This window comes from Eleginops maclovinus, chromosome 7, assembly GCF_036324505.1.
Source record: "Eleginops maclovinus isolate JMC-PN-2008 ecotype Puerto Natales chromosome 7, JC_Emac_rtc_rv5, whole genome shotgun sequence".
NCBI lineage: Eukaryota > Metazoa > Chordata > Actinopteri > Perciformes > Eleginopidae > Eleginops > Eleginops maclovinus.
Window position 1 is genome coordinate 10,099,899 of NC_086355.1, and position 17,603 is coordinate 10,117,501.

Consider the following 17,603-nt stretch of genomic DNA (forward strand, 5'->3'; position numbering starts at 1 on the left):
CAGATCATTGTAGCATACCATAAACCCCTCTGTTTCAGCCCTGTTCCACAAGTGCAAATTCTGTGTCTGTAGCTTCACATGCTAATGAGCTGCTACTGGCCACGCCCCTCTCTGCCAGGCATGACGGGTAATTTGTGACGTTTTGCTCTAGTGAATTTCATGCGCCAATGAGCAGCTCTCATAGGAATGTTTTCATAATGGATCAGGACAAGCGAGAAAAAGAGAGAGAATCTTTTGTGCTGAAACTTTCCGAATCTCCTAACACGCAGGGGACACAATTTAAACAACACTCAGCTGACACTTGTTTACATTTAGTGTTTGGGTTTATTTTCAGTTTTCATGTTGTTGCTGCTCCCCACCAGGGATACTTCCATACAGCAATCAGTAAATGCATTTCATATATCACAAATACTTTGAGGCACACAGCAAAAAATGGCAACAGGATGGTAATGAAGTAGTGTGTTATATCTATTGGAGTAAACCAGATACAGACAGCAAGGGGTGTACTGTAGATTGCATACTGACAGCTGAGTGTAAGTAGGAAAAAACACACTTAAACCAAAATTAAAACCCTCTTTAAATACAACAGAAGTCTCGATAATCTCTTTCTCAATTCATATTCATTTTTTAATTAATAAAAAGGCAAATATCTCTGAAGCAAAACATACATTTGAGATGTTCAATTGGCTCGAAACAGCTCAATATATTGCTACAAGGAGAAACATGAATAAAAAAAATAATTTAAGACAAATCTAAAAATACCTGCATCCTCACAAAACATGAGGCAAAAACAACACAGCTTGATAATTACAGCTTAAAAGCCGGATAGTTTAACCAAAAATCAAAAACACATCTTTTTCCTCTTAACTGAAGTGCCATCAGGAGGAAGCGTGTTAGCATCACTTAGCAGGTGCAGTCAATATGACACCACACTATATTAATATCAACCTTAAACTGACACCAAGACGATCTAGATTGATGCACTACAAGGTAAGAGGTAAAAAGTGCACCTCTGATTTTGGGGTGAACAGCCACTCACAACTAAAACATGTAAAAAGTTAAGAAGTGCTTCATATTATTCACTGTTCCTACTTAAATAACACGTGTACATTATCTTAAATACAGTCTGTTAGACATCTCAAGTAAAACATGATCTCCAACCTGAAGACGACATTTGATTTGTGTATGATTCTTAATCTGGATCCTGTTTGTCTCCTAACAAATCCTGCTCCAAAGTTACCTGATTCAAGTCGGTACGTCCAGTGATTACGATCTGCTTTGTTACACATCATTATAAAAATATACCTTGACCTCATTTCATCCACGGCAGGAAGACTAGTGGGAAGGATGATGGGTATCATGATCAGCTGATGTGTGTGGCAGAACAGGTGAAGCAGGAGCTTACGTGGCGGTGTTACTTGCTGGTGGCCATGATCTTGATGTACTGCAGGGCGCTGTGCGCTGCGTCGTTGTGAGCGTTGCTACAGGAGATGCCGGTGCCGTGGCACACGGTGACCGGGGAGGTGGACAGCTCCGCTAAACACTGGTACTGCCCGTTTACCGTCAGCTCATCTGAAAAATACACAAACAGGCTTTACAACACAACCTAGAAATAAATAAATAGTGTTTGCATGCTTTACAATCAGTTAATTGAGCTTCCTCCAGCCCAGAATCGATTAGAAATCTGCGATCATTGAAGATTGTTCGAAACCGCATTTTTTATAGTATTTATGGTCAGCATTGTTTGGCAACACCCATTAAATGAATTAATAATCCTTTACTATCTTTCTGTATAGTTGGTATCACTTTCAGTGCATTGTTATCCAGGAAAACTGTTTTATCTCAATTTCAGCCTCAGAGTTCACACTCACACAGAGCGCTCTAATAAGTAATTGCTCATTCAACGGCTGCCTCACATTAAAAGCAAAAAAGGCCCTTAAAAAAGGGTTTGGGGCCCCTGCCGTGGCGCAACTGGCTGGGGCACCTGCACCGTACGCCAGCGACCGGGGTTCGATTCCCGACCCGTGGTCCTTTCCGGATCCCACCCCGACTCTCTCTCCCACTTCGCTGTCACTCTCCACTGTCCTATTCGATTAAAGGCAAAAAGCCCCCAAAAAATATCTTTAAAAGGAAAAAAAAAAAAAAAAGGATTTGGGATGACATGTCTTTGTATAAAAATGTCTGCAAAGAAATTGAAAAAGCTTAAGTCACAACTGCGCTTTTCAACTATATAAAAAAGAAAAAACGTGTCATGTCACGCTGCATTATGTTTTTGAACCAATGCAGCCTCACGCACTTTCTATTTGAGTTGAACATTTGGGGTAATTTGTGAAAAAAATAGAAATCCGTACATTCTCCTTCTCTTCATCATGGGTTAAAATGAGTCCTATAATATCATCCTAAACCTGAAAAGAACAGACTCACCGGCTGCCTTTTAAAAATAAAGTGATAGACATTATTTACAGAATATATAGCTTGTTATAATTCCTCATATCTGTCCTACTTTCAGTAACTCACTCATTTTAACTGTCTACTGGTGTTTCACTATCCACAGATCAATAACCAGTATTAGAGCCGCAGTCAAATGGCATCCAGTGTTTTCTTTAGTGAGAGGACCTTAGGAGGAGGCCCCTTGTATCTTAGCAACCCCAGCAACACTAGTGCAGTGTGTGTTTTCTTACCAATGTCAAAGTATGTGACCTCAAAGCCCTGCTCCTTGGACAGCTCGAGCATCATCTGAATATAATCTGTGTTGGGAATACTGAGCGGGTTTCTTCTCAGTAAAGTTATGCTCTCCGCCGACGAGTTCCTTAAGTTCTCAAATCGGACGCTTGCTTTAGGAGCCTGGAATATAAAAGAAAACACAATTTAAGGACTTTTAACACCAAGACATTCTCTAAGGAAAGTTGCATCTGCCTCCAGTGGGTACTTTGCAAAGGGGGGAAATATTTGACATACCCATGTGATTTCAGAACAGCCCGACAGACTTTGAAGCTTCGACACCATTTTCTCTGCAGCTGTCTTCTTCGCAGCCTTTTTTGAATTCCCTACAGCTGTCGAAACACGAGACAGGGTTAGATTATGAACAACAACGACACAAAAAGGAATGTTTAAAAGACACCCCTACCTTTCTCTGACAGGGACTCCATTCGACAAGTAACAGTGAATTCCCTCTTGTGTGGCGGTCCAGCCTCCATTAACACTGTGTATTCAGGGAGACGCCATCCTCTCTGCAACGCTAACTCCTGAAGGAAAGAGAAATGGGATGATGATAAGGGAGTTAGTGTTTTTATGATGTATTTGTTTTTACATTGGACTTAATTTGTTGTTTGTTGCAAAGTATGAATACTTCTAGTAGAGACTTCTGTGAAGTTTGTTATGACACTATTTGTGATTGTGCTGAGAACCAATATCCACAAGAAAAAAAGGAGGAAAAATGAATATATTTTATATAGTTAAGGATATATTGCTGCATGCCACTTACAGTTTAATAAACAAGATATTTACTCTCTGTAAGTAAATACGTTTGTCAAGCTTTGACTTTTTTTTTATACTATTCAACCTTGAATAAGTATACACACAAAAGTGCAATCATACAATATGTAATAAGATACACACACATAGGAGAGCTGTGATTTACAGTACACACCTGCAGTATCCCCACTGAGTTGGGGTGGTTGTTTGTTTCTGATACGACTCCGTTACTTTCCGACTTCACGGGAACTTTCCTGTTTGAAAAATGACATCAAAGGGATTCCGAAGCGGTCACAGATTACCAGGATGTTAACAGTTTTATTTATGTATTTCATTTGAATCACCGCTTTCAACTAATATAATATACTATCTAAGTCTTAATCAGCCAAAAATAATGTAGTTTACTACCATAAAGACAATTTCATTCATTCCACTGCTAATCAGTTTGATTTCTGTAATGCTTTCAGCTCTACTCACACTGTCCCAGCATCTATCTGCAGAATATTGAGAGCCGCCTCTGCCGCCTGGTGCTTGGCAGCCTTTTTACTAGGACCTTGACCTGAAACAAAATACAATTATTAACACATACACCAAAAAAATATGGTTATATATATATATCCTACATTTGAAAATAGAAGGACAAACAAGTCGATTAAAAACTGGAATATTTCTCATCCTCTCCTCTGAATCTGCACTGTTCTTTCCCTGAAGTCAGATACCTTAGTTTAAAAAATTGAATATTTAAAATAGAGGATTTATTTTAAAGACTATAGCAGTAACCACCATGCCTAGAAACAAAGATAAAACATTGCCAAATAAGAACGCCCTGTTCCTATACTTAGCTTCAAATATATTTCGAGGCTTTTATTTTGTATAAAAGCCTTTTTTCTCATGTTAATCATTGTTATTTAAAATCAATAAACAATCCTGCATCTTTCTGCCATTTCAAATCTGAATGCACGTGAATATGTGTTTGTGGTTCTTTTGGGTACATGGAGCGGAGCAGTGACACAACAGTCGGTGTGTTGTATGTTTACCCATCCTTGGCTGCTCGTCACTTGAGACTTGAAAAAGTGACAGGCACCTTAAAGCAAAGCAGGAGGCGGACAGTAAATTACCCGTGCATACAACATCTCCAATTTTTACGCTGAAGACGAAGCTGGGTTGGTGAGCCTCTCCTTCAGCCTTCTCCATCAAATACACAGGGAGGTTGCCGCTCTTGGTGCCATATTCATGCAGAATCTGAATAGGCGTTTTTTTGGGGTTGGTCCTCTGCGATTCATGTGAATTCAAACTGTTGAACAAGCATCCAAAACTGTTAACCAAAAAACAGAACAACCCTGCTCACAAACACACACTCAGGGCACCATTCTCAAATGATTAGGTGTGAATGTTGTGGTAATAATATCAAAAGTAGGTTGACAGTGTATGACATTTCATAGTAAGTATGTTTCTCTACAACAAACTAGTGTCTTTAAAAACACAAAATATATCATCACATCTGTGAGAGCTTTATTTCTTTTGTGGTATTACGGGAAAGGGATATTTCATTGTTGTACACAAAATTCCAGATTAATAACTACTAAACTAGTGCCTCAGAAGATATTCTTAAAACACAGCTTCAGATTCATAGAAAATGTATTGCATTTGGGGAAAATGCAAAATACTGATATTCAAACTCTTACCTTAACTGTAACCCAGTTTGGTAAACTATAATAGCTAACTCTATAACATTATGCCATATTACTCTGCCTAACCAGGGTCTTTATATGACAAAAACTCCACATATTAAGGTTAAGGTTAGTATAATTTAAAACTCACATTTCAGACAAAAAGGGAATTCAAATTGCTTCACATAGGCAATAACCAATAATGAATGTAAAACAAAGAACAATTCATAAAGGAGATATTAGTCAAAGAATCGACATTGTAAATACACATAATGATGCAAGAAGTGCAATGATTAAACATAGTTAAATGACCTCATGTGAGTGGTTTGGCTAGTTATTTAATCGTAACTGGACAAGAGGGTTTGTCCATCACACGTACGTTAGCCAGCTACTCTCATCAGTAAGGACATAGAGGGAAAATACCCGGATGCTCTCCTCTATTGTAACGTTGACGCAGTTAGGTCCTGTCATTTCATTTAAAAACATTTGTTTTTATCTGATGCTAACAGAGAGTTTCCAAAGCACACATTTGGAGGGTTACATATTTAAAATATATAATTTAAAAAAGGGCTTTCTTTTGATGGCTAAAAAAACAGTGAAGCATTAAGACCCGGTTCTATAGAAACCTTCAGTCGTATGCAAAATAAACACAAGACTGGTACAAATACAGCTAACGTTAGAACTATTCTGCTGAAAACAGCTTGCATAATTAGTTTCATGTTATGTTTTATTGCTAACGTTGGGTTACTATTTCACTGTGATTGAGAAACTTTAACGTGGTCATTCAATCATTACTAGCTAACGTTGTCATTATTCCAAGCAAACGGTAAACAATAAGTAATCAATAAATCAACAAACCTCGTGTCTGCGGTGGTTGTCCCTACTGGAGATGCATATCCTTCTTGAGACATGTTTACAAATGTCTCTCGTTTTGCATGTGAACAAATGAATTAAGTCTCAGACACCAATTTGCGATGTATTGCAGGGCATCTATTGGTGTTATTATGAAGATTATGAGGGGGCCTGAAAATGCTAGCAGTTCTTCATTGTAATGGTCGGGTAAAATACCGAATTTAACGTCATGTCAACATCCGGGTCACCGGCGGGTCACCTGACACCAATGTGTGGAGAGTGATGTTTAGCGCCCCCAGCTGCTGATATTGCCGAAGTGTTTTAAACAATAAAATATACATCTTTATTGACAGTCAATGCTTACAAAGGTTAAGACTAATTTTACTGGATTAAAGTAAATTTTCTCAGAAAAACTGGATTGCTTATTAGTATAAAAGGTTCTAAAGCAGTGCAGGGTAATGCATTTGGGCTTCAACGTTCTGCTTACTCACAATAGCAAAATGAATAGCATAAAATGCTTGAGTTCACTGATCAAAACAAAGGTTTAAATAGTTTTTTGAGCAGGGCTGCAGATAACATTGTCCTAATTTCCTTACAAATTCATTTGTATTTCTTTTTAAATAATAAGTCGAAAATATTAGGACCCAAAAATACAAAGTTGGGAAATCCGGGACACGAAAAATACTTCACTTGGTACGAGAAGGATGACAACGAACTGATTAACAACACAGGGGAAAGTGGGACTAAATACAAAGACACTAATCACAACACAGGCCACAGCTGGGGAGGGGAGGCAGAAACACGAGGGCAGCAGGTGACAACAATGAAACAATCGGACATAAGGAAAACCAAAGACACAACCGAGGGAAAACATTTCAAAAATAAAACAGGAAACTACAAACACAAAACAAGGATCTTGACAGGTTTCATCCTCTGAGGGATTTTAAAGTGTTACAGCAATATGAGAAATGTTCATCACAACATTTTACAGTTTGAGAAGAAAGAAAAAAACACAAAATATTTGTTTGTTTAGTTTAGTTCAATTAAGTGCATATAAACAATCAGAATGAACAGGAATTAAGAACTATTTTCACATATATTTCTCTGTTAGAATACCAAAAGATGTACTGTACTTCCATTGATTTAATTAAGTATATATAAAGTTGTATTTAGTGACAATAGCAAAAATTGAAAAATAACATTTGGGAGATCATCTAGTGTACGGTGATTGTACCAGGGATATCTTATAATGCCTTTTATTAATCCTGCAATATTTATTTAACTTAAAGAGCTGGATGTTGCATACATTATTTTGTCTATCTGCATGATTAGCTCAAACAATTTATTTTTTACACTGCACATATATAATGTAAAACTTGTGTGTATACTTTGTCATCATACCAGAATGTACATATACAAAAATAATTGTAAATGTATCTATTTCGTCAGCTGTATTCTACGGTTCTTCACAACTTCCTTTAATATTCTCTATGCTGTCTCAGGTGTTGTTGTTAAAAGACTGTTGAAAGGCCCCGGCCGTGGCGCAACTGGCTGGGGCACCTGCACCGTACGCCGGCGACCTGGGTTCGATTCCCGACCCGTGGTCCTTTCCGGATCCCACCCCGACTCTCTTTCCCACTTTCCTGTCACTCTCCACTGTCCTATCTGATTAAAGGTAACCCCCCCCAAAAAAAAAAATATCTTTAAAAGACTGTTGAAAACACATTTAGGTACTGCTTTATAACAATAAATCCAGCAGATTTAAATAATTGTAAATAGTCAATGTAAAACACTTGTGTCTCAGGGATCATCTGACAGCAGATTGTTGTATTCATGGTCACAGGCTGGGAGGAGGTTCCTTCGGGTTTGGAAGGACGATTTTCTTCCTGATCGAGAAGGCTAGTTGAGGCATCTGCTTCTTTTCACCAAAGTTATCTGTCTTCTTGCTAACATCTGCATTCACTTTGGTCAGGATAGACACAAGGTCAAAGCCCCTGGGGAGGAAAAACAAAAGATACTTAAGATTCAAAACTACACAAATCACTTTTCATTTGGTTGTTCTTTATTTCAAAACCATCACATATTACTGAAGCAACTAAGATATATGGTGGAATAATATTTCAACTCATTGATTCAAGTCAATGGTATTATGCTGAATAGCATTATGTGAGTATTATTATGAGTGATGTAGCGCTACTCTAATTGTGTAGTAAAGTATTCCCGATTGCATTGGGTTAGTTAAGAGGCTGTTAACAAAGTGGCATAAATGCACTTCCAATCACTGAACATATTCCCATTATATAAAAACATCTATCATAGATATTTTTGTTCTACTCACTTTGGCACCAGCTGGACGAGGTTTTCGCACAATGACTGAATATACCATGTTCCATTTTTCCTCTCTCTGTAAGAGACATAAGAAGGAACGCTTGACATTCCCAGCAGGAAATCTGCATCTGCTGGGATGGAATCACTGGCTTTATGAGCATCGCTGAAAACTGGACTTTCTGCAAGACCATCAGCCTCGATGTAAACAGCCTTTTGCTCATTGGTGCCCTGGCAGGCTTGGATGAAAAAGAGCTTGGGTTTTCCTGCCAAAGTTGCACAATATGATCCATTGACACGTTCCATCAGTTTCTTAATCTCGACAGGATTGCCGTCTACACCGTACACACAGCCCTCCTTGCCGTGGCTGAGGATGCAGCAAACCATACAATCCATCTCACTGTGGTTCCTGCTGCCGAGCTCCTGCAACACAGACAGAATCTTATCCCCGTCACAGTCCTTCTCCATCACTGTCTCAAAGCTGAGCCATCCAAACACTTTGCACAGACACTCTGGAAGACAAATGCAAATACCATCATGCATGAAAACAGACTCAAGTTTGCACCAGTACCTTTTGAAATAAAATAAAAACAAGATAAACACAAGATTACCTGCATCAACATTGGTGCCCTCCCGTGTCTTCAAACCTCCAGCAAAGTTGTAGTTGTTCACTATCAAGCAGATTCCTCTTTTTGCTGCAGTCATGGAATATGTTCCCAAAACCTACAGAGACAAATACTCAACTCAGGATAGGATTCACTGTATTACTTACACTTGTAATACACTAATGTAGATTTTTGTGAGCGTGCATCCATCCGTCTTTCCTTATTGCATACTACTGGATCTCTCAACCTAATATTTCTCATGCACATTTATGACTGTATGCTTAAATATTCCTTCAGTTTGAGTTCTTTAAAAAGCTATTTTGTTGACCGTTTTTTACCTGATTCACTTCTGACTCCTCTTAATCGGCCAGAAAGTGATTAAGAATTGCTTCAGTTTGAAATGTCCAGAAATGTACACACCTAGGTGAGTGTAGTAGTATTACCGATCTGTTTTGATATGACCGTGGATCAATGGGGAAGTGCATGTGAGAAATGTATATATCAGCAAATGTACACTTAAGTTACAGTTTGTTCATTTATAAACAGTCTTGAATACACAATCAATTACAATGTTTTGCTTCCCAGTATTTTCCCAAAATGTGTACACTTCTGGTCTAGACGGGGGGTAACTGTGGTTTGTATTCATTTCATCAAACAGTACAGCAGAGGTCGTTGCTGACGGATACGGGTGCGATTTGTTTTTCATTAAGGGCTTTTTTTAAATTTGCAGTGGGTTTCATATTAAAACAACAGCTAAGTTGAACACACACAGAGCCATGTCACTCCTTTCTTGAACACATGTACTTGTAAAACAAATGTGAATGTACACACCTCAATGTCTGCGTTTGTAGTCAGAGAAGTTTTCATTTTAGAGGAAGCCATGTTCTCTTGAGAAGGCAACATTTCATTTGGAACCGAGGAGTGCATGGTGGAAGGAAAATCAATATAGGCAAAGATGAACGGACAAACATTATACATATGAATAATAAAAAGGTCTGACGTGAACAAAGAACCTTCTAAAATGTACCTTTCATGGAGGAACAGCTAATTGTCTCAATTTTCAAATCACTCAGTCCAGGCAGAACCTTAAATGGCAGGACCTCACATTTTTGTCCAACTTGAAACTCCACTGGTAAATCTAAAAAAATGATAAAAGAGGGTTCAGAAATAATCTAACCACTGCACATCAAAGGATTGAATTTTAAGATAGCCAGCCAATGCAAGACTTACCCATAGAGGTGTGTGTAGTATTCATGGTAGACTGTGTGAGCAACAAAAGAAAAGACCATTAAAGTCACTGAGAAATTAAACATTTTTATCCTGATTCAACTTTTAATGGCATGTTCTCACCTCAACCCTAGATAGGAATATTCCTGAAAAATGGAATGAAAAAGATCATTACGATTATAATTGTCATAAAAATGGTTAAGAAAATACAATATACAGCATTATAGTTAGACATCAGACAAAATGTTTTTTGTTTGTTTTATATTTTAATATATCATATAATTATAAATAAATTATTTATTTATTAAATATTTGCAACACAGATATACCATAACATGGTGATCCAAAATTTTCCTTCAAAGTTTTCTTACCTGGTTGTTCACATAAGCCACTGCTCTCAAGATCTAAAGATTGAGGGACCTGATAACAAACACAGAAAAAACAAACATAACAACATATACCTAAAGACTTAGTTCTCACTGCCTTACTGTTAGACAATTCAGAGATGTTGCAATTATAACAAGTTAGAAATCTGTCACTGAAACTCAGAGTTTTTCAAAACAACGTCACAGAACGTACCTGGTTTTGATCACTTTGGTACGACACTGATCTTCGCCAACCTGTTTCCTCAGCTACAGGGCTGATGTTAGTGACTGCAAAAGAATACACACGTAAACCAATAGTATTGTGATTTGCACAAACACGAAAACAAAGACACGCTACATGTGTATGTGTGTATGTCTATGGATGTACTTGCTTGAATGTCTACATGTTGAGGGACAAAGATCTTTTGACACGCTAACATCTTGTGGAACCATCTCCCTTTCAAAGACAAAGCTCAAGTCCCCACGGTAAACATTTTTTCAAAAACATATACATATAAATATAAAACATCCATATAATTATCTTAAATCATATTAAATGGATGCCGGTTTGGCTTTAAGGATGGGAGAAAAAAACAGTGTTCCTTTATAAGTTCATTATTTGTATGGACCCCAAATCCAAGTTTTGACAAGCTCCTATGCAACCGATAAACGGAGTTGAAGAATAAACAATATGATATGGTCAGAGTTGGCATGTAGTGGGTATAGTTAGGTTTCTGTGCTGGTGCCCTCACCTCATTACTCTGATTAATGAAGTTGTCCTGCTGCCTTCAGCGTCTTCATTTGTGTCCTCATTCCTATATTTATCTTTAAAAGTAGCATGTTATGTCTGTAGCTTACCCTGCAGTGCTTTAAAGTGGTTGATCTTCTCTTTCAACATGGGACAGACTGAGTCGATAATGGTCTCCAGTAAATTTAGGTTAGTGTCATTGATGAGGTCCATGTGCTCCATCGCCAGGAGAACCTCCAGTGTAGACTAAAAAGGTGTTCAGATAACAGTTTATTTACATTTTGCTGGACCATGAGCTTATATGATGCATATAAGTTAATTGGCATAAACACACTCCATCTCAACTATTAGAAATGCACTCACAACATGTCCCTCCAGTTTTTTACGTGGAAGCTTTCCGGTTAACAAGAACTTCACACTTGTCAAGTCTTCATCAGTAATCCCCTCAGACAGGTTGTAAAGCAGCTTTCTGTAATAATGGGAATATTAAAAGCAAGTAAAACTGTTTTCAAGGAGGTCAAGTGTTTAACTGGGCATTAAGTATGCCACTATAGTCACCATTTTGAGGTCACAGTTAGCAAAGAGGATGCAACTCTGATTGGGAACATTTTTCTATGGTATGTATATTTTTAATACTCTCGTATTATAAATGGTGTGTTGCTGAGAATGTCCCCTCGAGATGTGGACTATTTTTGGACATTGCAATGACCAACAATTAATCAATTTATCATGGAAATCACCTGCAGGGTGTTTGTTGCAACCCTATTTCTCTGCGGCATCAGCTGTAACCACGCACATAACGTATTAAATCTGGCCTAATGTACTAGTTAAACATGTGAACCTATTTAAGCAACACGTGAACATTCCAGCCCTTATTTTGGCTTTAAAACAAGGATAAAAATGGATGTAAATTCTATTCAAATCCTTTCTACACACACAATTAGAAATGTCTCATGCAATGAGTTTAACAACCACAGACTTTGAAATTGTTTCTACACATAATTTCACAAGTTCATTCTTTTAATGGCCCTTATTTAAATACTGAAAGCTGTTGTATATTAGATGAATCCGTTACTATAGAGGTGTACATTTGTGAGCGCTCTTCTGGGTAATGCACTTAATTATTTAAGCAAAAACAGTAAAACGTAGGCACTACACCTGTAAGGAGAGATGAGGTTGCTGGTTGGAAAATCTCTGTCGTTCAGCCTGAGGTCTCGGATCAGACGGTTGCGTTGGATAATGAGGAGAAGCTCGTTCACAAGTTGTGGTTGCTCAGCAGAGAGGTGGTCTTGTTTGGTCAGACGACTGAATAGGTCACTGGCCAACTCCACTGTGGTCGGGTTTCGGCCCAGGAGGTCAGTGCAAAGATACGCTAAAGCTTTTACCTCGTCTCTAGAAAGGGCCTTCTCTACATTTAAGAGCAGCTTCTGGAATTCCATTTTGAGTGCTAGAAAAAAAAAGTGACAAGCTATTTAGGCCTGACAATTAAGAGAAAACATCTTACCAGCTACGCACAGATACTTTTTCATTTCATAATATTTGTTTATTTCACAGGAAAATATTAAAAGCAGAATTGAATATGTTGTATTTAAAATGGCCTGACTAAAACTGGTTAAAACAGAAACAAACACACACAAAATAACACAAAGGGAACTTTTGTGCAAGATTGTGCAAGATGGTATGTAACATTATAACCAATGGAGTGTACAGTATACCTATGTCATATGTGTGCAAAAGAGGTTCTTCTCTCACAGATAAAAAGTGTTGAAGATGCTGGATGCTATTCTGGGCCACATTTATCATATAGCTCTTTATGCTGCAAATGTTTTGGCCTATAGCTGAACATGTCCTTTATCTATATGTTATCTACATGTTGCAAATGGGTTGACCTTTTGCTTTAATGTCTTTATGTACATATATGTGTTTGTCAGAGAGAGAAAATCTTTCAAGACGTTAAAGAAAGAGAATATCAGTACAAGGACGGAAACACTCATCTCAGACATTAGCACAAACGCAACAGCCTTACATTCCATCACATGATCAAATAAACACTCAAATGCAATATTAAACATCCACAACTTTGATTAGATTATCAGCTCAACTTAACACTTAAACCAGATGTAATTAAATTAAACCCTGTCATGCTGTGGAATCCTACCTGTTTGAGTGTTTTTAGCAGATCTGACCGAACAGGGTATTTGTTGTACACTTCAACATACTCCCAGTACTGAAGGCGATCGTAGACAACTGATTAATAGTTTTAATAATATTTATGTATCAAACACAAGAACTTAACATACACGTTCAACACCGGGCTTAGTTTCTCCCTAAAAGAGTGAACAGAAGCAGGAAGTTGAAATCGAAAGTGAAAGTTGAGTTCGCCTCGCACCGCAATCAATGAGTTTCTATTGGCTCAGAGACGCACTTGTGTGACGCACATGCCCATGTTTTGATATCGCTTCGGGGCTGAAATACTCCGACTCCAGAAGCAGCCAAGGCAGTCAAGTTACTTCTGTCATAAAGCAAAGTTCTACCAAAATCACTTCACACATATTCTAACACTTCCCTTTACTGGTTTTACTAACTATATGTTGGCTATTACATTCCTTTGATGGTATAATTGCTTGTGGATTCAATCGGTTTAGCAGAAGATTGGGTCTATATTTGCTTACTTGTGGTAGATATTGTTTATGGAAAATTCCATAACAATTCAATAAACATGAAAAATGAAAAAAAAAGAAACTCTCTGAAAGGCTGGCTAATGCAGGAGTTCCACTGACGGGATTTCCATGTTGTTACAACATGCCAATTGGTTCTGATGTGCTGTATCTATGCATACATTTATTGAATATATTAGGTATTTAATCCATGTCAGCTATAATAGGACAGTGACCTGTCAGGGTATCTATATAATATTGAAATAAGTGTAACTCTTTATTGATGTCATTGTCTGATAAGGAGCTTGACAGTAGAAACATTACTTTGTGGTATTTGTGTCGTAAGAACCACGGTAACTGCAAGATGTACAACCTGTTGCCATGATACATTCATTTATTACATTTAAAATAGACAAAAAATAATTATGATTGTACATCATGACAAACATATATTTCTTTTGATTGGGACATACCATAGCAAAAACAAATGTATGATCACCATGTGTAATGTGTGTGTGTGTGTGTGTGTGTGTGTGGTGTGTGTGTGTGTGTGTGTGTGTGTGTGTGTGTGTGTGTGTGTGTGTGTGTGTGTGTGTGTGTGTGTGTGTGTGTGTGTGTGTGTGTGTGTGAGTGTGTGAGACAACAATTCCTTTCCTGTGGGCTGTGATATGAAGTGATCGTTAATTTCAAGGTGTCTTAAAGCTGTGGTTCGCAGTGCATTTTTGAAACAGCCTCCCTCATCTTTAACAATGATGGATTGGGTTGAGGCCTCTATCCTGCCAATTTTATTTGTGCATTCCCACTAACAAAATGTGTCTATGAAAAATGCTGTTGAGAGACACATGTGGGGGGCAAAGAAAATATGAATAAACCTGGAAATAATATTAATTATTTGTGGTAGTTTTGGTTTGATTTGGGTTTGCTCTTCAGGGTCTTGATGTGTCTTCTTGGTCTCCATCTGAAACTGAGCCACCGCCCTGAGATGGTTCCTGAGCTGTTGAATCTAAAGAACTCTTTAAAGGACAGACACACACACACACACACACACACACACACACACACACACACACACACACACACACACACACACACACACACACACACACACACACACACACACACACACACACACACAGGTTGGTGACTTATTGTGTGTCAACAAAAAAAAGTAGTAATTATACAGAGAGGCACATTTAATTCAATTAGTCGATCTGATCTTTGATGTATTGATATGCATTGATATATTAAAAGGATGACCCACAAAGGATCAATAAAGTCAGTCCATAGTTTTACATCATGATTATTTGTTGAATACATTCGACATGACTTATCTTACTATGTAAAGTAAGTATTAACTTTATTAGTTTAATGTGGGATTATTCAATGTGCAGAACGAGATGTTTAAAAAGAATAGGCTATATATTATTGGATTATGAATATCAATCATTGCACTTCATTTATGTGAAATCTTAAAATGCAGATTCAGATTATTAACTAAAAATATTATTCAACTATAAAATGATGATGTATTATTATGAATTAGGGCACCTATAAAGTACTAAGTATATAAAGTTACAATCAGCCCCACCTTTGCCAGATAAAAGGTTAAAGTGATGTTTACAAATGAATAAATATGTATGCATTCATTTGCATCTGCATCTTTAGATTTCACACAAATTAAGTGAAATTAAAGTAACATACTTCGAAAATATTCAAGTAGAGTAGCCTATCACGGAGCCTCCTTAAAATAGTACATTAATACAGTAGTATAGGCCTATATTTAGTCCTATTTCTACATGTATTATTAGGCTATTTTAATTATTATAGGACAAATAATAATAATAATAATAATAATAATAATAATAATAATAATAATAATAATAATAATAATAAGAAACAAAAAACTGAAATAAATCAAATCTATTCCCACATTAAAGACTAATACTATGTAATAATACGGACTTACTGTCAGTGATGAGGGAGTGTAAGGCGGGGATGTGTCTCCTCCCCAGGCCGTGACTCCTGGAGAGAACGCAGTCCAGGTAAACGTCCCAGAAAACCCGGGCCAGGTCCCAGAACAGCGCCGTGTGTTTGCCGTTGTCTGACGACCTAAGGACCAGCATCATGTCCCAGAAGCCGGGCACGGTGTCAGCGATCCTCGGGGAGCGCATCTCCAGCAGCAGAGCCGAGGAATGGTCCCAGCACTGCGGGTCAGAGTGGTGGGCCGTCAAGGGGTCTCCGTGAGCCGGCCTCTGGCCCTGCAGCAGCGGCACCGCACACATGCAGCCCAGCAAGAACACTGTGGCCGCAGGTATGTTCAGGAGCACCGGGACCATCTGCACAGGGGCAGGTCAGTTATAATTATAATCAGTTGAGTTTACCAACAATATTGATCAAGCGAAATCCTCAATTTAGATGTTTTAGTAGCTAACTAACACACACATCTCTCTCAAAACAACGTTTTTTTTCCCAAGTTATAACCCGGTTATGCTATGATGCATTTTGAAAAAAAGGTTCCAAAATGGCCTAGCAATTTCAGTTCAAGGCTAAGAATTTGCCCGACAACGAATATTGTTATCATCGTTTGTGCAAACCCATTAGTCCTGTAATTAACCAGAACATTTAAGGGATACCAATCTAATCCAAACCCAGACAACTAAATATGAACTTATATAAAACCACAAAGTTTAAATAAATCGCAGCAATGAAATAAAATGTACTTACCACCAAAGCTGGGCCGAATAACAAGACTATAAAATTGTTTGGAGTTAGGTAAATATCTGTTGGTCTGAGTTGACGTCAGTGCCTCCCTCCTTTGTGAGCTGTGTATGTTAGATTCTTGTTGTCTACTATCTGCTGTTAAATATGCTTTATATGCAGTCCATGTTTTACTTATATTGATCATGTTAAAGCATTCTACAATGTTTGTTACTTTTCAAAATACGTATTTGAAACTAATTCATTATTTTTACCATAGTCTGGTGGTTGCATTATACTGAGGAAATCTATCTTAGAATGATTCCATATTGTTATCTTTGACATATGTTTTACCGTATAATTTATCACACTTTATTGTGTTTTTTTTTAATTTGTTAGGATTTAGGATTCTGCCCAACATGAGAACCTGTATTTTCAATTTAGGTCAAGCTCATTTTGATGCATTAGAGACAGACTGTGAAGACGTTATTGTTCCATTTGATTAAAGGACAAGTTACGATTATCATTTTTATATTTTTGTTAAATATTATGTTCCGAAAGTAGTGAAAAATGCCTATCACTTTTCCTTAGGTTCCAATTGAGGTCTAGAATATTCCAAACAAGTCCAAATAACACCATGTCCACATTCAGAGCTTCAAGGTAGTATGATATGTTGTGCTTAATGTATATGCAGCATGCACTTTTTAATTTCAAGATAAAAAGCCAGGCAGGAAACATATTTCAATCTGACCTCAGACACTTGGGTGGTTCTGGTTTCTGATAAAACAAGCTCCACCGTTCCGGATGCTTTTACTGAAATGTCACATACATATCTGATCTTAAATGCAATTATTTTCTCAGTATGAGGCCAACACTAAATGCATTGGTAAGGTTTTTTGTTACTCATTCATTCTTATGATGATGCTTAGAAGCAGACTTTACCACAATTTCCGCTGCAACGCCTAAATTATGCCATTTAATTG

At 37.6% G+C, this 17,603-nt stretch overlaps 3 protein-coding genes across 3 annotated transcripts; all 3 read right to left on the reverse strand.

Moving 5' to 3' along the window:
• Positions 1-301: 301 nt before the first annotated feature.
• On the reverse strand, positions 302-6,344 carry prkra (protein kinase, interferon-inducible double stranded RNA dependent activator). Its single transcript, XM_063886976.1, has 8 exons — positions 6,003-6,344; positions 4,593-4,768; positions 3,952-4,033; positions 3,650-3,728; positions 3,128-3,245; positions 2,959-3,053; positions 2,682-2,844; positions 302-1,572 (listed from the first exon to the last, which is right to left on the reverse strand). Exons 1-8 carry the CDS (start codon positions 6,053-6,055, stop codon positions 1,415-1,417), a joined length of 924 nt encoding a protein of 307 aa, XP_063743046.1. The 5' UTR covers positions 6,056-6,344; the 3' UTR covers positions 302-1,414.
• Positions 6,345-7,016: 672 nt separating this feature from the next.
• casp10 (caspase 10, apoptosis-related cysteine peptidase) lies at positions 7,017-13,619 on the reverse strand. The gene is made up of 13 exons (XM_063886975.1): positions 13,425-13,619; positions 12,425-12,713; positions 11,630-11,735; positions 11,377-11,512; positions 10,733-10,806; positions 10,525-10,573; positions 10,277-10,299; positions 10,157-10,187; positions 9,954-10,064; positions 9,758-9,813; positions 8,933-9,044; positions 8,335-8,833; positions 7,017-7,990 (listed from the first exon to the last, which is right to left on the reverse strand). The coding sequence occupies exons 2-13, from the start codon at positions 12,703-12,705 to the stop codon at positions 7,834-7,836; spliced, it is 1,635 nt and encodes a 544-aa protein (XP_063743045.1). The 5' UTR covers positions 12,706-12,713; positions 13,425-13,619; the 3' UTR covers positions 7,017-7,833.
• A 1,005-nt stretch (positions 13,620-14,624) lies between these two features.
• Positions 14,625-16,259, reverse strand: LOC134867423 (protein FAM237A-like). The gene is made up of 2 exons (XM_063887976.1): positions 15,890-16,259; positions 14,625-14,936 (listed from the first exon to the last, which is right to left on the reverse strand). Exons 1-2 carry the CDS (start codon positions 16,257-16,259, stop codon positions 14,812-14,814), a joined length of 495 nt encoding a protein of 164 aa, XP_063744046.1. The 3' UTR covers positions 14,625-14,811.
• Between the last annotated feature and the right edge of the window lie 1,344 nt (positions 16,260-17,603).